This window comes from Perognathus longimembris, chromosome 17 (genome assembly GCF_023159225.1).
Source record: "Perognathus longimembris pacificus isolate PPM17 chromosome 17, ASM2315922v1, whole genome shotgun sequence".
In the NCBI taxonomy this organism is placed as follows: Eukaryota; Metazoa; Chordata; class Mammalia; order Rodentia; family Heteromyidae; genus Perognathus; species Perognathus longimembris.
Window position 1 is genome coordinate 24,620,912 of NC_063177.1, and position 23,676 is coordinate 24,644,587.

Here is a 23,676-nt window from a genome sequence, read left to right on the forward strand (position 1 = left end):
ACATTCCAAGAAGAAAGAGAAAAAATATGTATAAAGATTCAGTATAGAAGCAGCAAAGAAATGACAGAAACCAGAAGCTTAGCAAGGATACATAACTTGCCAATATTGTGATGAGGGCAGATGAGCAACTGAAGTTACCAAAGTTTCCTATTTCTTGTGTGAAGAAGCAGGAAAAAGGTTGAGAACCACTGCTTAGGGCCTCAGACCACATTCAGTACACAATGGAGAATCAAGATTTTTAAGCAGAGAAGCAACAATGTCCCATTTGAGCTTTTGAAGTAGAAATCTGGCTCAAATTCAGCATAGATGCTGCTCCTGGAGTGTGAACTGTGGGCCTGGTCGCTGTCTCTGAGCTTTTTTGCTCAAGGCTAGTGTCTTAACATTTAAGCCATAGCTCCACCACTAGCTTTTTGGTGGTTAATTGGAGATAAGAATCTCACATACTTCCCTTCCTCTGCTGACTTCAAACTGTAATAGATTTCAACCTCCTCAGTAGCTAGGATTACAGGTATGAGCCACCTATGCCCATCTTCTAGCATTAATTCTTAACACTAATTCCATTAAAAAAAATAAGAAGCTTTCCAAAATGATAGGTCAGGGAGCCATTCTATAATAATAAGACCAGAATTTCTGGGGGTAATATCTAGTTTTTTTGTTTTTTTTTTTTAGTTTGCTATTGGGACATAGAACTTCCATTCCAAGAAGATAGAAGAAGAAAAGGATATAGATTTATTAAGCACTGTTTGAGACTTTCGTTCTTGTAACGATTCGTACATTATTAAAATAAATATATAATGCAATATATAATACATTCTACATGTATATATAATGTACTATATGTATACATAATATGTAATAATGTGTGATGTTTATGTATATATTCCAAAATGGAAAAAAAAAAAAGGAGAGAAAGCGCTAGTTACCATGGATTGCTCTCCTCTCTGTGTGTTATTTTTGGTGGAAAGTCAGACCCCGTTTTCTTCTTATCCCTCTCATGTTCATAATCTTCTCCCTTCTGGAGTGCTGCACCCATATCTTGGGAAAGATGCCTTCTTCTCAGCTCAAATGTGATTACTTCCGAGTGGGATTGACAACTCTTTACAAAAGCAGACCCTCCCTTCCTTCTATCGGTTACACCTTTCTCTTTGCTTCATTGAACTTTCATCTTGCTAATTTGTTAAATATCATCCATCCCTGCCAAAATGGAAGGCTCCTCAGGAGAGGAATCTTAATATTGTACACCAAACTGTCCTGGAAGCGGAGGAAAGTTCCTGGCAAACGAAGACACTGACATTTTTCTTCCAAGGGGGTTGGGAGATGTGAAGAATGACAGACCACACCTCTCTGGATACGGCCAGGCTCCGCCTCCTGGGGCCACTTCCGCTCTCAGACGGGTCGGGCGGAAGTCGGGCGGAAGTCCCGCTGGGACGAGAGACGTCATCTGCGCAGGCGCCTTGGTGCTGCGGAGCTTCCTGGGTAAAGATGGATGCCCACGATCTTTTCCGCCGGCTGGGCGCTGGGGCCAAGTTCGATGTGAAACGCTTTTCGGCAGACGCAGCTCGATTCCAGGTACGGTGCTCAGAGATTCGAAGCCCGAGGAATTTAAAAGGAGCAGGAGTCCGAGAATGAACCCGCTGCTAATGGGGCAGCCGGCCCCTCTGGAGACCCCGTGGTCCAAATCGGGCCATGCTGTGGGCCTGTCTCCTTCGTGGTGCTGTGTGCCTCAGGCCCAGGGAGCTCGAGACCCCCAGACGACCTTTTCCAGGCTTCTTGAGGAACTTAGTTGAGCTTAGCATGGAAACTGCACGCCCTTCCCATTCTGCATCAGAAGCAAAGTTAGAATTCTTTTAAAGGCACTTCGCCTAGATCGTTTTTCAGAAACAGACTTTTATTCTTTCCACTTTAGACTACCCCGGTTTGACTTGGTTTGCAAGATGGTTGTTCTGTGTGGATAAAGCTTTTTATTTCTCCAACATGCACAAAGTAACCAGTGAAAATTGCGATTTAGAAACGGGGAATCGTCTAATAGGGAGGTATTGAAAGTGATAGGGCTCACTTGGGGAATACCTTTATTTTACTGGGGTTTGAACTCAGGACTCTGAGCTTGCTAGGCGGACGCTCTACCACTTAAGCCACACACTTTTTTTTTTTTTTTTTTTTTTTTTTGCTTTTTGCCTGTGGCCAGCCTCGGACCCCAGCAGCTGGAGTGATAGGCGTGTCCCACCACTCCCAGCTTAATTGTGGAAAATCTTTAGTGCCAGATTTGTGTACTTGTTGTATAGTGTTGGACTGAACTCTGGCACCACATTTTTCTAGGTCCAAATGCTGCTTCTGGCCATTTGTTTTGAGACCTTAGTCAAATTAACCCCCCAATGCTTTGGTTTTCTCATCTGTACCATTACTATTTACCTTATGGGGTTGCTATGAGGCTGCAGTAATTTAAATATGTATTTAGAAATCTGCTTGACATACACTAAGTGCATATAAGTGTTCTTTACTGTTGTAAATATGATTGCTATTGTTACGAGATCAGAAAAAGTGTCTTTTTGGACTTAATTTGCCCAAATACCCTTGTCAGCTCTAAAATATTTGGTGAAAGAAGTAAAAAGAGGAAATTCATTGGACCCCCTGCCCTTACAACAAGTCTTGCTTGGATGGAAGCAATGCTATGTTCATAGATTTCCATTAATATTTGGGGGGTTTTAGGTGGGGAAAAGGAAATATGATTTGGAGTCTTCAGAAGTGCTTCTGGACTTCTTTGGAAACAAGAAGAAGCCTGTCCCAGGTGACTGTGGAGCATCACAAACACACCAGGAGCTCCAAAATGAAGAGAAGAAAGAGAGTCTAATTGAAAAGAAAAGGGGGCCCAATAAGAAAAAGAGAAAGAAGATTTTAGGTAAGTGTTGGAGTCCAGGATTTTTTATTTGATTTACTTTTTTTCCCTGTTGTAAGAATAATGCAAACTTAGAAGTCAGAAAACACAGTTATTCCTCGGTTGGTGGCATTTTCAGGTTATTTCTAGGGGCTTAGCACTACAAATGTTGCTGCCCTGATGGATACCTACCTATACATGTATCCTTTTGCACAGATGCTGTAACTTCTGTAGCATGGTATCCGTCAATGGAAATGCGCTTGGCAGAAGACCAAAGGGGTTACTACACTTCTGTCAGTGCTAAATATTGTGGGTCTTAAATTTTTTCCAGTTTCATATGAAACTCATGGTTTTGTTTTTGTTGTTGGTGGTGTTGGTTGTTTGTGTTTCTTTACTGGTCCTGGGGCTTGAACTTGACCTGGACACTCCCTGAGCTCCTTTTGCTCAGAGCTAGCACTCTACCACATGAACCACACCACCACTTCTGGCTTTTTATGTGATTAGTTGGAAATAAGTCTCACAGACTTTCCTGCCTGGGCTGGCTTTGAACCATAATCCTCAGATCTCCACCTCCTGAATAACTAGGATTACAGGTGTGAGCTACCAGTGCCTGTATTTTTTTTTTTTTGTCTTGTTGGTTGCAGGCCTTGAATTTAGGGCCTGGGTGCTGTCCTTGAGCCTCTTTGTGCTTAAGGCTAGTGCTCCATGACAATTTCCACAGCGCAGTTTTGTTTTTTTTAATAACTGGCTAAATTGAGCATCTTTTTATATGCTTATTGGGACATTTGCATTTCACATTATCTGTTCCTATGGTTTGCCTGTTAGTTTTTTTTTTCTTTATGTCTATTATGGGAGCATTTGCCTCTTTCTTTATATTATCTGTTTCTTTTCCTTTCCTCTTCCCTTTGCTCTCCTCTCCCTCTGCCTCTCTTCCTCTCCCTCTCCCTCTCCATCTCCTCTTTTCTTTCTCCTCTCCTCCCCTCATGTTTTGTTTTTGTTATCTTTTAAGTAGTTGTACAAAGGGTTTTCAATGCACCAAATCAGTTTATAAGTACAATACATATTGGTAAATGTCATTCCTTTCATTTTTTCCCCCTCATACTTACTTTTTTATTTATTTATTTTTATTTTTTTGGCCAGTCCTGGGCCTTGGACTGAGGGCCTGAGCACCATCCCTGGCTTCTTCCCTCTCAAGGCTAGCACTCTGCCACCTGAGCCACAGCGCCCCTTCTGCATACTTACTTTTTTATACTCTATAATCATGAATACTCTATATACTTTTGGTTGTGATCATTTTCTTTTTTAAAAAGTGTCTTGGATTCACAACAAGCACACTGCTGTGTTCCTTTTAATACAAGTTAATACTTGTACCTCACAGTTGATTTAAGGATTGATTTTGTAAGTTCCTTCGTGATAGGCATTTAATTTGTTTTCATACTTTTACATTTATGATGTTACAACAAATGTCATTCTTTGTGTTTATGTGTGAATACAGCGGTCCAAGAAATTATTTAGACTCCACAGGGAGTTGTTCAAAGCCAATCAAGGCTACATAGCAAGACTTTGTTTTTAAAAAAAAAAACAAAAACCCTGCCAGGTACTAGCAACACTGGCTCACACCTGTAATCCTAGCTACTCAAGAGGCTGAGATCTGAGGATCATGATTCAGAGCCAGTACAGGTAGAAAAGTCCTTACTATTATCTCCAATTAACTCCAAAAAGCTAGAAGTGGAGCTTTGGCTCAAGTGGTAGAACACCAATGTTGAGTTGAAAAGCTAAGGGAGGACAGTACCCTGAGGTAGAGCCTCAGTATTAGCACAAAACAAAACAAAACAAAAAAAGAAAAGAAAAGAAAAACCCAAAACCTATAACCCTAAATTGCCATACATTACCAATCCTCCTTCCTGGGCCTTCAGAATGCTGGGTTACAGTTATATGTCACCAAACTTGGTTTACACAAGACTTTTGTTGTAAAGTTATTTCCCACATATTTTTAGAAGATATATCTTTGGGCTCTGTTCCAATCCATTAATACATATTTTTGTATTCATATGCCAATACCAGCTTTAATTTTTGTAGGCTTATATCTAAAACAAACAAGGAAACAAAAAACCCAGTAGCAGTAGTGAAGTATACCATGTTTTTATATTTTTTTATTTTGGGGAGCAGCAAGGGGAGGTGCTAGGTTCCATCTTCCAACTTTGTGAATGTTAGATGAATACCATATCACACTGAGCTACATCGATGTCAGTTATGTCTCATTGAAGTTGGAAAAAGGTTTTGTGGTTTTAATTCCAAAAGAACTCTTATTATTCTTACAGTTTTTAAAGTTATTCTTTGTTTTTTCTCCCATATAAACATTAAAGTCATCAAAGCAATCCTGTCTACTTTTAAGTGAACTAATATTATTTATAGATGTAGAATGAATTGCTGTCTTTATAATACGTAGTAGCTTGAATATTGTGTTGTGTACATTGGGAAATCTTTCACTTAATTTATTCTCTGTCTGGGTTTTGGACATAAAGAAGCTGGCCACCTTATTCTTTATGTAGCTTTTCAGTTGATTCATTGTTTTCAAATATATTCTGGAGTTGAAACAACCAATGAAGAGAAAAGAGTAAACTTGCCAATTTTCACTCTAGACCCATCCTCTTGGTTTCTCTCAACCAGATCATCAGCTGATACTTATATCTTTTAAACTTACTTTATTGTTGTTTTAAGGGTAATACAGTGGGGTTACAGTTACATATGTCAGGTATAACAAGGACATTTCCTTTCACACAATGTCATCTGTTCCTTCATTCTCTCACATTCCCTCCCTTCCTCCCATCTCCACCCACGAGTTGCATAGTTTCATCAATGTCCAGTGCGCTCCACTGCTGCACTTTTTCACCCTTTTTCCTTGAATTCTGTGTCCTCCCTCCACCCTCCCACAGATGTGCACGTGAATACACCATACATAAGGTAAAAAATTGGTACTTAATTTTGATGTGATAGTGTAGCCTGTTTGCTCCATCCACAACTGTCACACTTAAAATCTTTCCATTTTGAAAACTATATTCTAGAAATTACTTCTGAAGAGGATGATACTACTATACAATGGACATCATCTGTGGAAGCAAAGATTGAAGATAAAAAAGTTAAAGGAGAAAATAAACTAACTTCAGGAAAGTTGGAACATCTCCGAAAGGAAAAGGTTAGAAAAGTGGTTTACTTCTCAGAAACGTATGCTTTTGACTTAGTGACCTTTTCATTAGACCGGTAATTCTATTGGTAAAGAGAATATAATTTGGCTATATAGAAGATTAATTTGTGCTTACAGACATGTGCCAAAATACCTGGCTCAGATTTTTTTTAACCCCTTTTGATTCCTTTTTTCCTCTATATATTGAGGTTACTGGCTTAGAAGGACTTCATCTAGAAATTATTTTACAGCTCAGGAATGACAGGAGTAAGATATAGAAGAAAGGACAAATGGCACTGTTGTTTTGTCTGCAGTAGACTTGCTGTGTTGCTTTGGTGGGAGGCAGCTACAGCTTACTACAGAGCTTACTGTGGAATACTTCAAAAACCAGAATCTGGCTGTCTCTGGGCCAGAAAATGAAGAAGCAAATGAAATCAATACCACTAATCTCCCATTTTTGGCACTTAGTTTTTTATAAATAGATGTTTTCAGTAGAGTTTTTTAAAAAGTATTGGAAGCTAAGTAGCCTATAAATAAAGTAGCTGGATATGGTGGTGTACATCTATAGTCCCAACTACTAGGGAAATTGAGACAGTAAGATCACAGTTCAAGGCCAGCCCAGGCAAGGTTCGTGAGACCATAGCCCAAAGCAAACCAAATGTAGTGGTATACATTTGTAATTCCTGCTATGGGAGGTGGAGGTAGGAGGAATTCAATAGACAAAGTTAGCAAGAAGCTCTATGTGGGGAAGACATCTAAAAAGATAAAAACACAAGATTTCTACAGTTATGGCTCAAGTGGTAGAAAACCTGTCTAGCAAACATGAGAGCCTGTGTCCAAACTCTAGTACTGACCCCGCCCCCAAGAAAAGAAAAAAAAGACGAAAATAAATGGACTCAGTGCTGACCTTGTAGGAATTTATGTAAGATTATAAATCCTATGTCAGAAACACATTAGAGCGAATAATGTGGCAGTGACACATTAATGTGAAGAAAGCGTGATGGGTTTCATTGTTATGAAGTCTTCTATCTACAGAGAACAAGAACTTAGCATCTACATTGATTGGGGGAGGGCTTAGACCCAACTGAAAAGTTCGATATCCACTGAAGCTTCTATGAGACTCTGCTAGTACTTTATAGTGTGAGACCGTGTTTATTTGGCCATACTCATAGTGACCCCATTCCTTTGCTTTTCAGGTGAACTTCTTCAGGAATAAACACAGAATTCATGTCCAGGGAACTGATCTTCCTGACCCAATTACTACATTTCAGCAGCTTGACCAAGAATATAAAATCAGTTCTCAGCTGCTTCAGAACATTCTAGTTGCAGGTTTCCAAATACCCACGCCAATACAAATGCAAGCTATTCCAGTCATGCTGCATGTGAGTATGAAGGTCTAGACAGCCTGTGACAGCCTTTATCAGATCAGAGTATACAGTCATACTCATCTTTTTAAATAAATTAGTCTCTCGGGTCATCACTTTATTTCTAACCTTCAGTCAGAAGTTACTTAACAAAATCTTTTCTAGGGATTCAGCAGTACAGAAACCAGTATAAAGACTTGTAAGGATTGAGTAGGAAAGAAAAATTGAAAACAGTGTGGATAATTCCCATTGGATTTTATTTATGCACACTGTTTCCCCTTTCAAATGGACTTTAGTGGCAGTGCTCAGAAACTCTTGGGGTAGTAGTAGCAAGGGTAAGAGTGTTATAAAAGCAAATATGGGAGAAATTAAAAGAGCAAGAACTTGAACAACTGGATTTAGTGTGTTTAATTTATTTGTCACTTTTATGGCTGATAATATTATTTGAATTGGCTCTGGAAATGTTACTTTTTTTCCTTGAGACTAGAGGTTTGAACTTAAGGCCTCATGTTTACTGCTGTGATACTGCTGAGCCACACCTGCAGCCCTATTTTCACTGGTTATTTTTAGGATAGGGTCTCACTTCTCACCCAGGCACACACCTGAGCTGAGATCCATCTACTTTTAGGCTTTCCTTCATTGCTTGGATCACAGGCGTGTGCCATGGAGTCTAGCTTTCTTCCTGTGGAGATGAAATCTCATTGACTTTTCTGTCAGGGATGGCCTGGCACCATGATTCTCCCACTCTGAACCTGTATAGGTTGGAATGAAAGGCATGCATCTTTGCATCCAGTTATGGGTTGAGAAAGGCATGAGAACTCTGCCCAGACTGGCTTCAAATCAGGTCCTCCTGTTCTCAGCTGTACTTTTCATTTGACTTACTGTACTCTGTGTTTTTAGGGTCGGGAACTTTTGGCTTCTGCCCCTACAGGATCTGGGAAGACTTTGGCATTTAGTATTCCTATTTTAATGCAACTGAAACAACCTACAAATAAAGGCTTCAGAGCTCTGATTATATCCCCAACAAGAGAACTTGCCAGCCAGGTATGACTTGTAGCTTTTGAGAAAAATGCCTTTGGAATTTGCTTCAGTAATCTTCCTTTTTGAGGGTATTTTTTTTTTAAGATACCAAAAGAATGTCTTTTTATCATGATCAAATATTCTGTACCAAGTGTTCTGTACATTACTGGGTATGGGCCCATCTAACCATTCTATAATTTCTAAACATGATGATTTTAAAACTATACTTCTTTGGCAAACACTATAAAATTCTTAAAAGGCTGTGGCTATAGATTTCTCTTTATTGCCAGTCCTGGGGATTGAACGCAGAGCCTGGGCTCTGTTCCTGAGCCTCTTTTGCTGAAGGCTAGCACTCTTACTTGAGCCACAGTGCCCCTTCTGGCTTTTTGTGCTTATGTGGTACTGATGAATCCCAGGGCTTCATGCATGGTAGGCAAGCACTCTACCACTAAGCCACATTCCCAGCCCCTATATATCTCTTTAAAACTTTTCTCAGTACCAGATTGAAGGAGTATTTTAGCTGGTTGGTTTTGGCTCTTGAAACTAGTTTGCTAAATTCATGAAGAAACTATGGGACTTAGGTTTTGAAATTCGAAAATGCTAACATTCCAGATGAATCTACAGATTATTGCAAGTTTGAGATAGTCATGAGTTGGTAATAAATTTATGAATAATGTAGAAGAAGCTACACACCCTATCCTAGTATCTAGGCAGCTCAAATTTTATCATTGTCTGTTTTAGATTCACCGAGAGTTAATTAAAATCTCTGAGGGAACAGGATTCAGAATACACATGATCCACAAGGCAGCAGTGGCAGCCAAGAAATTCGGACCCAAATCATCTAAGAAGTTTGGTAAGAAAGTCATGCTTGGGGCTGAGAATGTGGCTTAGTGGTAGAGTGCTTGCCTAGCAGGTATGAAGCCTTGGGTTCATTTCCTCAGTACCCCATAAATAGAAAAAGCTGAAAGTGGCACTGTGGCTCAAGTTGTAGAACGCTAACTTTGAGCAGAAGAACCCAGGCCCAGAGTTCAAGCCCTATGACCTACAAAAAAGAAAAAGAAAGTCATGCTTGGGGAATAGAGCATGTAAAGGATTTGGGAATTCTAATCCTAATTGGCACATGAGAATATTTCAAGTATAAGTCATTATTTAAAAACAAAAACTGAAAGAGATAGCTGGGCGCCAGTGGCTCACACCTGTAGTCCTAGCTACTCAAGATGCTGAAATCTGAGGATTGGGGATCGAAGCCAACCAGGACAGAAAAGTCCATGAGACTCTTATCTCCAATAAACTACTCAGAAAAACCTGAAAGTGGGGCTGGGGGTATGGCCTAGTGGCAAGAGTGCTTGCCTCGTATACATGAGGCCCTGGGTTCAATTCCCCAGCACCACATATACAGAAAATGGCCAGAAATGGCGCTGTGGCTCAGGTGGCAGAGTGCTAGCCTTGAGCAAAATGAAGCCAGGGACAGTGCTCAGGCCCTGAGTCCAAGCCCCAGGAGTGGCCAAAAAAGAAAAAGAAAAACCTGAAAGTGGTTCTGTGGCTCAAGTGGAAGAGTGCTAGCCTTGAGCAAAAGAAGCTCAGGGATATTGCCTAGTCCTTGAATTCAAGCCCCGCATTGGCACAAAAAAAAAAAAAGAAGTATTCTTTCTTCACTCCTCCTAACTGTGTGAATATGTGCCAGTGGTGAGATGATATTCTCCATCACTCTCTACCACAGGGACATTGAGCAGTGTCTGAAGACATTTTCAGTTGTCACAGCTGAGGAAGAGAGCCAATAGCCTATAATGGAAGAGGTCAGGGATAGTGTTAAACTTCCTACAGTGACAGCTCCGTGCAAAAAATACTTTGACCCCAAATGTCAGCAATTCTGAGGTTGAGAAACTGCTGTCTCCTGTTGATTTTGAATCTTATCATAGAAATAATCTGGCAGATAAGAATAAATTGCAAAGCTGAGCACTGGTGGGTCACAACTGTAATCCTAGCTTAGAAGGTTGGGATCCTGAGGATCTAACTCTGGAAAAGTTTGTGAGATTCTTTATCTCCAATTAACCAGCAAAAAGTTGGAAGTAGAGCTCAAGTGGTAGGGCACTAGCCTTGAATGAAGATGCTAAGGGTGCCCTGGCCCCGAGTTTAAGTCTCAGTACTAGCACAGAAACAAAGAAAAGAAGGAAGGAAGAAAGAAAGAAAAAGAGAGGAAGGAAGGAAGGATTACTAGCACAAAAAGAAAGAATTGCATCTGTCCCCTTACATCAACCAGAGAATTTGCTTTTCCCTGTCTTTTACCTTGAGCTTCTTGAGTAAACTTTAAAGAAAGGATTTTCCTGGAAAAAAGAAATTTGAGAGGCAGACAGTGATGACTCATGCCTGTAATCCTTGCAACTCAGGAGGTTGAAATCTGAGGACTGTGGTTTGAACCACAGTGGTTCAACTCAGGAGGTTGAAATCTGAGGACTGTGGTTTGAAGCCAACCTAGGCAAGAGTCCATGAGACTCTTATATCCAGAAGAGGATCTGGGGCTCAAGTGGTAGAGTACTAGCCGCTAGCAAAAAGATCAGGGACGGGCTGGGGATATAGCCTAGTGGCAAGAGTGCCTGCCTCGGATACACGAGGCCCTAGGTTCGATTCCCCAGCACCACATATGCAGAAAACGGCCAGAAGCGGCGCTGTGGCTCAAGTGGCAGAGTGCTAGCCTTGAGCGGGAAGAAGCCAGGGACAGTGCTCAGGCCCTGAGTCCAAGGCCCAGGACTGGCCAAAAAAAAAAAAAAAAAAAAAGATCAGGGACAGCACCCAGGCCCTAATTTCAAGCTCCCAGGACCATCACACACAAAATTTTAAAAAATGATTGGATTATATAGTATTCTAAGATTTCTCAAATATAAGAGTAGGCACCAGGATCTGGTGGCTCATATTTGTAGTCCTTGCTACTCAGAAGGCTGAGATTTGGAGCATTGTGGTTCTAAGCCAGTTTAGGAGGGGGAAAAAATCTGTTAAGACTCTTATCTCCAGAATGACCAGCTAAAAACCAAGCTGGAAATATGGTTCAAGTGGTAGAGCACTAGCCATCAGCAAGCAGGCCTAGCATGAGATGTGGAGTCCTGAGTTCAAGCCCTAGTGCTAACAAAAGAAAAGGAGACATTTAGTTTATGCTATGATGGTAAATATGTGTGTAGTAGTTGCTAATTAACAATAGCTTCTGTGTAAGTAAAATACTCTTCCAACTTAAAGTTATTAACTGAAATTCAGGAAGCTTAATTCCCTATTTCAAGAAGGATGATGAATCTTGTTTTTGCAATTTCTACCATTTGTTTCTCCCACAGATATTCTTGTGACTACTCCAAATCGATTAATCTATTTACTAAAACAAGACCCACCAGGAATAGACCTAACAAGGTACAGTAATATTTTAATATATGTGTGTGTTTTTTCACTTGGTCACATTTTGTTCTCAGTTACTTACATTGTTGCCCTATAGATCATGCTGTCTTCCAATTTAAGATAGCATGGGTGCTGAGAACAAGTTTTCATTAGACTCGTAGAAAAAAAACACTGGTCTGGAGGACAATTACACATTGTGATAATCAGTGCATAGTTCTAGACTTTTCACATGTCAGCAAAAGAGATGGAGTTCAAGATAGTTATGTGACTCTCACTGTTGCTAACACAGCCTCATCTTTGAAGCTAATGAGAGGTGATTAAATTATGCTTATCTTTTTTTTGTTTTGTTTCTTTTTCTTACTCCCTTCGGAGAAGCAACATCATAGCCTAACTTCCTTTTGTGTCTCCATGGTTGAGTGAAGTGTCCAGGATAATCTTTCAGTTCGCTGTCCACCAGTTGTTTTATTATTTCCTAGTGTTGAATGGCTGGTCGTGGATGAGTCAGACAAACTGTTTGAAGATGGTAAAACTGGATTTAGAGACCAACTGGCTTCCATTTTCCTGGCCTGCACATCTCACAAAGTCAGAAGAGCTATGTTCAGTGCAACTTTTGCCTATGATGTTGAACAGTGGTGCAAGCTCAACCTGGACAATGTCATTACTGTATCCATTGGAGCAAGGTAATTACTTGTTCTTACTGATTTCTTTTACTGTGTGTGTGTTGTTTTTTTAGGCTCAGAGATTGCTTGCTTGGCATGAGAGTAACAAGGGAGAATATTTTATGAATAGAATTTTTTTTAAGATTGATACAGGATTTTTTTATTTTAGAGTAACCCAAAGGGAGAGTCTCATAATTTGTGCATTATTATTCCCATCATCATGCTTTTGATTTTTCCCATTCACAAGTATAATGAGCCTCTGTGGCCACTCAGGATTTAGTGTCTTCAATGGTTTGTATAAATAGGCCCATACAAAGAAAGCTGATCTTATTGAGCCTCTTGATTTTTAATTTCATATTAAAAATATTTTGGGCCAGGCACTGGTGGCTCACACCCCTAATCCTAGTTACTCAGGAGGCTGAAATCTGAGAATCATGGTTCAAAGACAGCCTAGGGAAGAAAGTCCATGAGACTCTTTTCAATTATCTACCAAAAAGCCAGAAGTAGAGCTGGGACTCAAGTGGTAGGCACAAAAACTCAGGGACAGCACCCAGGCCCTAAGTTCAAGCCTCAGGATTGGCACAAAAAAAAATTTTTAATGAAAATAATTTGGTAGGTTCTGGGAATGGATTCAGTATTAGAATATAAGCCTAGCATGTTTTGGGACTCTTAAGTTTGATCCCAGTGCCTAAACAAATACATAAGAAAAAGCATAAGGAATATTTTTATGTTAAATAAATTTACAGTAATGGAGAAAAGTTCTAGAACTCTATGGTATTTGACCCAATAGAGTATTGTGATACCAGTGGAACAATAAGTAGGAAGACAGTAACTATATGAAATACCATGTTAAAGGAAAACAAGTGCTAGACATGGTGGTGTGCACCTGTAATTCCAGCACTCTGGAGGCTGATGCAGAATACTTTAAACACAGGATTTTGAGACTAGTCTGGGAAATATAGTGAGACTTATCTCAAAAAAAGAAAAGGGAATGGGTAGGGAATATGGCCTAGTGGTAAGGTGCTCGCCTTGTATACATGAAGCCCTGGGTTCAATTCCTCAGCACCACATACACAGAAAAGGCCAGAAGTGTCACTATGGCTCAAATGGTAGAGTGCTAGTCTTGAGCAAAAAGAAGCCAGGGACAGTGCTCAGGCCCTGAGTTCAATCCTCACAACTGGCAAAAAAAAAAAAGGAGGGGGAAGAAAAATAAAATGGAATGCCCTGCCCTGCGCACTCTAAACTTAACACTCACTTGTTTTAAAAAGAAAGCCAAACTAAATACAAAGGCCGGCACCAGGATGGGGAAAATACTTATTATAGCACAATATGTTATGTTAGAATATTCTAAAGTTTTAATATACCTTACCCCTAATTATTGGTATATAAATGAACTTCCACTAATCATTAAGAAATAAGTTTAGAGCGGGTGGATGGCTTATGCCTGTACTCCTAACTACCTAGAGACTGAGATCAGGAGGATTATGGTTCTAAGCCAGCTGGAGCAAAAATATTTTCAAGACCTCATCTCAACCTATAGCTGGGTGTGGTCAGCTACATCTGTCATCCTAGCTTCATGGGAGGCTGGGATTGGGAAGATTACCGTTCTAAACCATCCAGGGCAAAAAAGTCCTTGTGGTTCTCTCAATGAAAAGATGCTGGGCATTGTGATTTTGTTGTTTTGTATAAATTTTTTTATTTGTTTAGTTAGAGTTCAGGGGAAAAGGCAAAAATTGGTTCTTACAAAGTATAATTTCTTCTCAGAAATTCTGCAGTAGAGACTGTAGAACAAGAGCTTCTCTTTGTTGGGTCTGAGACTGGAAAACTTCTGGCTATGAGAGAACTTGTGAAAAAGGTATATTGGACTACAATCTTGACTTTGTGTATCATAAAGTTCACCAAGCTTGTATTACAGCAGGAGGCTTCACACCTTATCTTCCTCCTCTTGTGTATCATATTTAGTTATCCAGCTAACTCTTCTCCTAGCTTAACGCAGACTAGGAAAAGACTACTTGAAGGCCTCAAAGCCACATTTTTCCATATTTTGTGTGTGTGTGTGTGTGTGTGTGTGTGTGTGTGTGTGTGTGTGTGTGTATGCCTTGTTGGTTTCTTAGAGAAGAACTAGGACACTGCAGAATAAAAAATAAACTTGATTATTCCCTTCCTTCCTTTCCTTCTCTCCCTTCCCCTTCTCTCCCCTCCCTTCTCCTCTCTTCCCTTCTCTTTCCTTTCTTCTTCCCTCCCTTCCATCTTTATCTCTGGGGAGGGGGTCAGGATAAGAAGCATAAAAGAAATGTAAACTACTCTTATTTAGGAGATAACATAAATATTAGTGACAGTGATGAAGGATTCAGAGTAGAAGAGAAAGGTTTGCAAGTTCCTGGTAACTATAGAAGTTCGTGCTTGTAGAAATTGGGAGCATAGACTCTTCAACTCAACTACCTAGGTTGAAATTCTAGCTCTCCACCATTATGCCTTGATCAATTTAATCCTCTCTCTGTTCCAGTTTCCTCATTTATAAAGTAAGATAATACCTACTTCATAGAGCTGTTTTAGTATTTGAACTCATTGTACTTAACATAGATTATAGATGTTATACTAGAGACTTGATCATATAAACTTTGGGAAGTCTGTGATCTCTGTGAAATTAGATGTATGATTCATGCAAATGAGTGATTGCCCATTACTAAGCCCTGATAGGGACATTTGAAGATAAAGCTGATCCAGGAGAGGCAAAGTTTAATGATAAGTGTTAAAACAAACCAGTAGAACATACTGAGACTTTATTTAACTCAATAAGATAAAATTGGGCTGGGAATATGGCTTAGTGGTAAAGTGCTCGCCTTGTATACATGAAGCCCTGGGTTTGATTCCTTAGCACCACACATAGAGAAAAAGCCAGAAGTGACAGTGTAACTCAAGAGGTAGAGTGCTAAGTGCCTTGAGAAGCCAGGGATGGTGCTCAGGCCCTGAGTCCATGCCCCAGGACTGACAACAAAAACAAAACAAATAAATAAGATAAAATTGTATTGACAGAATTAGACCCAAGGACTAAGTTGTAGGAAATTACAAAGTTCCAATAAACAGTAAGTAAATGAGACAGTTTTAATTCAGGGCTTCACACTCTTGCTCTGCCTTCTTGCTTGCAGGTGGCATTCTACCATTTGAGCCATGCTGCCTCCAGTCCAGGTTTTATATTGTAAGCAGATTCAAAATTCAGAGGCATGTGAGCCAAAAGATGATTGTTGAAGAACAAATATCCATTCCTGTGTAGGAAGACCAAGAGAGATGGAAAGCACAGTTCAAGTTGAATAGAAAGAGCCACTGGTGGAGAACAGATAGAGAGGAAGATAGGGGCAGATTTAGACCACTGGTGCTCAATTAAATTGCATTATTTTGTGAACTGAACTACTGTTATAAATACTAATTGATTGTATCTTCTTTATGAGTTACATATGTTAATTTAACTTATTTATTTATTTTTGCTGGTCCTGGGGCTTGAACTCAGGGCCTGAGCACTGTCCCTGGCTTCTTTTTGCTCAAAGCTAGTACTCTACCACTTGAGCCACAGCACCACTTCTGGCTTTTTCTGATAATGTAGTACTGAGGAATTGAACCCAGGGCTTCATGTCTGCTAGGCAAGCACCCTACCACTAAACCACATTCCCAGGCCAACATAAGCTAATTTTTGCCTTCTTTCTTTCAGGGTTTCAATCCACCTGTTCTGGTTTTTGTTCAGTCCATTGAAAGGGCTAAAGAACTTTTTCATGAGCTCATATATGAAGGTATTAACGTGGATGTTATTCATGCAGAAAGAACACAGCAACAGGTACAGTCCATTGTATGTTTTAAATAGCATAAAGAACCAACTAATTTAAAAATACCAGCATTGTCTTCCATTCCTAGAGAGGTACTAAAGCATTTAATCTATATTCTCTTACCTAGAGAGATAACACAGTCCATAGCTTCAGAGCAGGAAAAATCTGGGTTCTTATTTGTACAGCCTTGCTTGCAAGAGGGATTGATTTTAAAGGTGTGAACTTGGTGATCAATTATGACTTTCCAACCAGCTCAGTGGAGTACATCCACAGGATAGGTGAGTTGTCTTTTCCCTTTCTCTGTAGCCCACTCATCTGTCTTACTACCTCTACTGTTCCCTTTAAACACATATTTTTAAATATTTTTTCAGACAATCCATTGACTTTTTAATCTGTATCTTGAATCTCTTTCTCAAAAGTTTTTTTTATGATCTCATTTATTTTAGGTCGAACTGGAAGAGCAGGGCATAAGGGAAAAGCTGTTACATTTTTCACAGAAGATGATAAACCATTGTTAAGAAGGTAAGTTAGGGGGCTGGGCTGGGAATGTGGCTTAGTGGTAGAATGCTTGCCTAGCATGGATGAAGCTCTGGGTTTGATTCCTCAGAAAAAGCCAGAAGTAGCACTGTGGCTCAAGTGGCAGAGTGCTGACATTGAGTACAAAGAAGCTCAGGGACAGTGCCCAGGCCCTGAGTTAAAGCCCCAGGACTGACCAAAGGAAAAAAAAAAAGGTAAATTAGGGACTGAGGACATGCTTAAATACAAGTACGACACACACACACACACACACACACACACACACACAACCCCCCCCCCCACGTCAACTTAGGAAAACCAGCGGAGTAATCAGTTGGCAAAATTGCTTCATTTTTTATATGTATATTACATTAACATAATTGCAAATTGTGTATGTTCCAGTAGTAATGAAGTAGATTTGAGCCACAAAAAAGATCAGAGGGCCTTGTTTTTGCCTTGCATTTAAGTCTCTTCAGCTCAGTCAGTCACCACTGTTGTTTTCTTTGCATTACTTGTAGACCCAAGTAGAGTTGTATTTTGTCCCAGGGTCCCCTGCTGCTTGTATTATAGTAACACCAATGTTACTTATTTATTGTGCTTTGACTCTTAGGTAACATATACTTGTAGAATCTCAGGTTATCATCCTTTGAGCCTATCATTAATTTTTTGTCTCTATTGTTGGGAAGGGAGATTGCTGAGACAAGAGATTTGCTATGTAATCCAGGCTGACCTTCAACTGTTGATCTTTTTGTCTTAGCCTCCCAAGTACTGGGATTACAGTCATGAACTACCATGCTTGCGCCATCATCAAAGACTGTTTTCCTCGAGACAGCTCTTAATATATAGTAGAATGCAGAATCCCCTGCCTCAACCTCTCCTCTTCTGGGATTTCAGGTTTATGCCATCACTTATGGCTACAGATTTTTAATATAAAGGGTTTTTCTGCATTTTGGCTGTCTCTCCTAATTTTTGGCTGAGGGTAGTTGGTAGCACTTAGCACTTCTAACAAATGAAATTTAGTTATAGACAAAGGGAGTTTTACTTTGATATCATTTTGAATCTTCTGAGCCTCTACTCTGATAGCCTTTTCATCACATTGAGCAGACTTTTCACATGTGAATATATGTAAGAGGTATTCCCACAGCACTCATCAATCTAAGATCTTAACCCTGAGAATGTGCCTGGTGACCCCAGCATACCTATAACTGCACCTCACTTTTCCATCTGTGAAGTGGGAATAGTGATAATATTTTCCACCTAGGATTGTTGTGAGGAGTGAAAAAGGTACTGTATAACAAAACCCTACAGTGCCAACCTCATACATAGTATTAAGCACTATTACTTAATAAATTGAAGCTTGGCTCTGGCTTCAGAGTGTTTCCTTCCCCTTCCTTGGGCCTAGTAGCTTTCTAGGGCTTGATTAATGTTGAGATGGCTGCTATCTGAAGGTATTCAGCACCGTAATGTCTGAAGATAATCAGAACACTGTCCTGTGGTATCTTTTATTGTTTTGACAAGACATGGGTTTATGTTTACCTGTTCCTTTTTCAGTGTTGCCAATGTAATCCAGCAGGCTGGATGTCCTGTACCCGAATACATAAAAGGCTTCCAGAAACTATTAAGGTATAGTCTTGAATTTATCTAAAACTTCTTTCTTTCTGTTTCTTAACATGTACAATCATGCTCTTTTATTTTTTCTGTTTTGCCATTTATAAACATGTATGTATGCCAGAACAGTACATTGTGTTAGTTTTTTATGTTTTCGACCTTACATATAGATGTTTCTTGACTTACAGCAGAGTTGTATACTAATAAACCCACTATAAGTTGAAAATATTTTAAGTGGAAAGTGTACTTAAATACCCTTTACCTACTGAATTTGGTAGCTTAGCAACTAGTGTGCTAGAGAGTATTATGGTTTACCCTTGTGATAGAGAGGTGTACTGAGAGCTTTGCTTCACTTCTGCTGGTCAGCATTGTGAGAGTATTTATTTATTTATTTATTTTTGCCTGTCCTGGGACTCAGGACTTTTGCTTGGGACTCAGGGCCTGAGCACTGTCCCTGGCTTCTTTTTGCTCAAGGCTAACACTCTACCACTTGAGCCACAGCACCACTTCCAGCTTTTTCTGTTTATATGGTGCTGAGGAATTGAACCCAGGGCTTCATGCATGCTAGGCAAGCATTGTACCACTAAGCCACATTCCCAAAAAGAATATTGTAACACACACTGCTGGGCTGGGCTGGGCTGAGGAAACCAAATCAAAACTCAAAGTTTTATAATAAACATATCACTACTGTATCATCATAAGTTGAACAGCATAAATAGAACTGTCCTGGTTTAAGATTGTAAATGGTATCAAACTTGATCTGTTCTTGCCTCCTGTTTAGCTTTTTGTTGTGCACAGTCCAGTACCCAATGCATTCATAATGTTATTACCATCATCTCTCCCCAGAACTCTTTCTCCTATAAAATTGCAACTGTGCCTGTTAAACAATAACTCCCCCACTTCTCCTGTCCCTTCTTTTTTCTATCTCTGATTTTGACTACTCCAAATTCCTTATATTGAAACTGGATCTTTTGGATCCCAGGCCCAAACTCCATGGGTTCCTTGTATTAAACCTAACCTACTCACACCACATAAGATACAGAGAAGGGAGATTTTTTATTATATGGCAGGTGTATGCCATAAGAAGACAGCTCTAAAGTTCACTAATCTGTTTTCTGGGTATAAATCTCGAGCTATACACTTAAATAGGGAACTGGAGACTAGGAGAGAAAGATATGTGTAATTGTTATTTTCCCTTGTTTTGGGAGGGATACAGGAGAAATTGTTATCACTTTCATGTCATCACTGATCAAGATTAGCAAGTCATTGCTTAGTGGGTGGTCTGTCCTGAGGAAGCTGCATTGTATCTTAGGGGTGATGGTAAGGATATTATCAATCGGTCCTATCCTTCCTTGATTCTAAGGTGACTGCAAAGTGACTACAGAGAAAATGACTTAGAGAAATACATACAAAATGGAGTCAAAGTAGCCAAGTTTTTTTTTCCTGTTTATCATTATTGAGGCCCCAGCCACAGCAGGTTTTAAGCACCTCTTATAAGTTGAATCATATACTGTATGTCTTTTCACTTCATTTAGCATTATGTCTTCAAGGTTTATTCATATTGCACTGTAGTCAAAATTTCCTTTTTAAGGCAGAATATATACTCCATTTTTGTGTATTCTACATTTTATTTATCTACCTATTAATGAATACTTAGGTTGCTTCCATATTTTACCTTTTGTGAATTAACTAGTTTTGCAAAACTAGTTTTAAAAAAGTTTATTGCCTGGCACTAAGTAGCTCATACCTATAATCCTAGTTACTCAGGAGGCTGAGATCTGAAGATCATGGTTTGAAGTTAGCCTGGGCAGCGAAGTTCATGAGACTCTTAACTCCAATTACAGAAAAAGCCAGAAGTAGCGTGTGTCTCAAGTGGTAGAGTATTAGTCTTGTGCAAAAGGAGCTCAGGGACAGTGCCCAGGCCCAGAGTTTAAGCCATAGGACTGGCAAAAAAATAAAGTAAAAAAGTTAATTGAACAAAATGAGACTCCATTCCTTCTTGGATACAAGGTTGCCATAGACATAATGTCTTTTTTCTTTTTTTTTTTTTTTAAGAAAAGTGGAAGTAGAGCTGTGACTTGAGCATAAAAGCTCAGGAACAGCACCCAGGCCCTGAATTCAAGCCCCAGGACTGGCACAAAAAACAAATAAAAATGAAAACAAAATACATGTTCTTTTAGCCACGTGCCAGTGGGTCACACCTGTAATACTCACTCCTTAGGAGGCTAAGACCTGAGGATTGCAGTTCAAAGCCAGCCTGGGCAGGACAGTGTATGAGGCTATTATCTTCAATTAACCACCAGAAAACTGGAATTGGTGCTGTGGCTCAAGCAGTATAGCACTAGCCTTGAGCTGAAGCGCTCAGGGACAGCGCCCAGGCCCAGAGTTCAAGCCCACAACTGGCAATGAGGAAAGAAAAGAAAAGTGATTGACTAACACACAAGAGGCTGAGTGAGGCCAGTCATCAGTTATAAGTTAGCCTGGGTTATGTAGCCAGAGCCTATCTCAAAAAAAAGAAAAAAGGGTTGGTTGAAATTATTATGCCTTTGGGATAGTTCTCTGAGTTCTATTAGGTAACATTAGATAATTTGGTTTATTAATATTAACATGGATATAGCCCCATCTCAAACCTGCTAGTGGTCAAAAGATGAATTTTCCCCATCAAGAATCAAAATTGGTTTTATTAGCTTTAGCTTTTCTAAATGAAGTTGTACTTTATTATCTTTCTCACTTTGTAACTTTCAGCAAACAAAAGAAAAAGTTGATTAAGAAGCCATTGGAAAGAGAGAGTATTAGTACAACTCCAAAATATTTCTTAGAGCAAGCTAAACGGTAAGTGTGTATGTATGTATCTATCTATAGATAGATATGGTAAGAAATGCTGCTGTTTGATTGTCATGTAGTTTTTAGCAGTATAATTGATATGTCTACATGTAGCCCATTAAATAGAATGTGATGAGAGTTTGAATGATTTAATCTTGGAATTTTTTCTTTATCTATTCATTAATCTGGGTTTTTCCCTATTCTTGTAAATGAGAATTGTTTGCCTGCTATCTCCACTCAGAGTCTGCTGCAGAAACCAGTAGAGTTAGGACTAATGCCCCACATTGATACAGTCTTCTTGGAGCTTCATACTCTGGGCAGGATTCAGTATAATCTTAGGCTTAAACTGAAGTATTCTACACATTTTTTTTTTTTTTGCCAGTCCTGGGGCTTGAACTCAGGGCCTGAGGACTGTCCCTGGCTTCCTTTTGCTCAAGGCTTGCACTCTACCACATGAGCCACAGCGCCATTTCCAGCTTCTTTATGTTTATGTGTACTGAGGAAGTGAACCCAGGGCTTTCTTTATGCATGTTAGGCAAGCACTCTACCACTAAACCAAATTCCCAGCCCTCTTTCTATTTCCTTAACACTTAAAGGCCAAACTTCTTAATATAGCACACAAACAGGACCCATCCTGATCTGATTCCCCCTTACCTCTACTATGAATATTCATTGAATGATCCTGCTTGTGCCTGGTAACTCACCAGTTCATATCTTGGCCCAGCCTTGATTCACTGTAGTAGACCTAGTAGACCCATTTCAGGCACTACAGATGGAATGAAGGAAACAATGGATCTGGAGTCCCAGAACAGATTCTGGATACTTACTTTCCTGAGGATTTTGGCAGGTCAATTCTCTCTTCTTTCCTCTATATTTAATGAAAACATTTACCTAAATAGTGCAAACTCTCCTGCTCACGGTTGGTTGGTTGATTGGTTAGTTGGTGTATTAGGTGTTAATATATCAAAGACTTTCATCTAAATATAATATAGTATGTAATATTTTCTCAAAAATATTTCCATTTCCTTTTCCCACTTAGTTTATGGCATTTATCATTCACCAAGCTCTAGAATTAGACTTTTGATGTTCATGTCTGACATTTCTTACTAATGTATAGTTGATCTAATGCTTAATAAGAACTAAGTCAATGTGAATTTGTAATCATAGGATTGGATCAGAGTCTGTCTTCCAAACTGTGTAGTAATGTAGTTTATTGTGTTGTAGGAGACTGGTTTTCTAAATGGCAGAGGTCATGTTTAATGCATCTTTGTTTTACTAGTGCCACTTATGTTTTAATATACATAATAGGTTTCAATAAATGTTTATTAAGCCATAGAGTTATGAAAAATAAATATTTATATATAATATCTTATTCAATTTTTCTTTCCATAGGAAAAAGGCCTCTGACCAGAAAAGTAAGAAGAAGGCAACCCTTGAAAACAAAAATTAAAAAACAGACCTCAAAGCCAGTGCTGGTGGCTCGTACCTGTAATCCTAGCTACTGAGGAGCCTGAGATCTGAGGATCACAGTTAAAAGCCAGACCAGACTAGAAAGTCCATGAGAGTCTTATCTCCAATTAACCACCAGAAAACCAGAAGTGGTGCTGTAGCTCAAAGTGGTTGAGTGCTAGCCTTGAGCAAAAAGAAGCCCAGGCTCCAAGACTGGCGCGTACATGCGCGAAAGGAAAAAAAGAAAATGTAATTTTATAACCCCAGCATAAATGTTTTTTATGGAATATTTCAAGTCTTATAATCACCTCTGCCAAACATTTGAAATCAACTACAAGCACATGAAACTGGCAAATGATCTTAAGCTGGGCACTTGTATCCCATGCCTGTAATCTTAGCTACTCAGGCAGTTGAGATCTGGAGGATTACAATTCTGCCTAAGCAGAAAGTTTGCTATACTCTATCTCCAAAAATAAGCAACAGAAAGTAAGGTTAGGGACATGGCTCAATGGTAGAGCACTAGTCTAGTAATTACAAGGTTCTGAGTTCAAATTTTGTTACCCTCCCCCATATAAAAGCATTGGTATGTGATTGACTTTTATCAATACATCATGTCAAATTTCAACTTGTAGGAGAAAATCATACAATGAAAATCATTGCCATTTCTGTGCTTTGAATCCAAGAGATGCTTCTTATAGAAGAATAAAAGCTTTGTGCTAAAAAATAACACCCAGATGTGGTGAACTCTGAAGGATTTTTCCCTTCAAGTGTGAAAGAAAGTGTGAAATATGTTATACCGAGGCATCTGGAACAGAATTTTAAAATAAAATCTTGAGATTAGATGTTTCTTCCTCCTGCCCTAGTTTTTTTCTGGTAAGACGGGTAGGGGTACAGTCAAGATACAGTGCATGAGGTCTACCAAGAAAAACCTACTGCTCTTCTTAGCACCAGTCGCTCACGCCTATACTCCTAGCTACTAAGGATG

At 39.4% G+C, this 23,676-nt stretch overlaps 1 protein-coding gene across 1 annotated transcript; it reads left to right on the forward strand.

The window, feature by feature from the left end:
• The first annotated feature begins 1,309 nt into the window (after nucleotides 1-1,309).
• On the forward strand, nucleotides 1,310-22,798 carry Ddx52 (DExD-box helicase 52). The gene is made up of 15 exons (XM_048366789.1): nucleotides 1,310-1,569; nucleotides 2,707-2,896; nucleotides 5,938-6,068; nucleotides 7,253-7,438; nucleotides 8,321-8,464; nucleotides 9,182-9,293; nucleotides 11,761-11,833; nucleotides 12,295-12,498; nucleotides 14,242-14,332; nucleotides 16,184-16,306; nucleotides 16,423-16,573; nucleotides 16,742-16,817; nucleotides 18,363-18,434; nucleotides 21,165-21,251; nucleotides 22,635-22,798. Exons 1-15 carry the CDS (start codon nucleotides 1,327-1,329, stop codon nucleotides 22,690-22,692), a joined length of 1,941 nt encoding a protein of 646 aa, XP_048222746.1. The 5' UTR covers nucleotides 1,310-1,326; the 3' UTR covers nucleotides 22,693-22,798.
• The last annotated feature ends 878 nt before the right edge of the window (nucleotides 22,799-23,676 follow it).

Coding starts and splice junctions, on each gene's coding strand:
- Ddx52 (XM_048366789.1), top strand. CDS start 1,327: ATGACAGACCACACCTCTCTGGATACGGCCAGGCTCCGCCTCCTGGGG. Junction 11,834..12,294: donor CCAGGAATAGACCTAACAAG/GTACAGTAATAT, acceptor ATTATTTCCTAG/TGTTGAATGGCTGGTCGTGG. Junction 16,818..18,362: donor GATAAACCATTGTTAAGAAG/GTAAGTTAGGGG, acceptor TTCCTTTTTCAG/TGTTGCCAATGTAATCCAGC.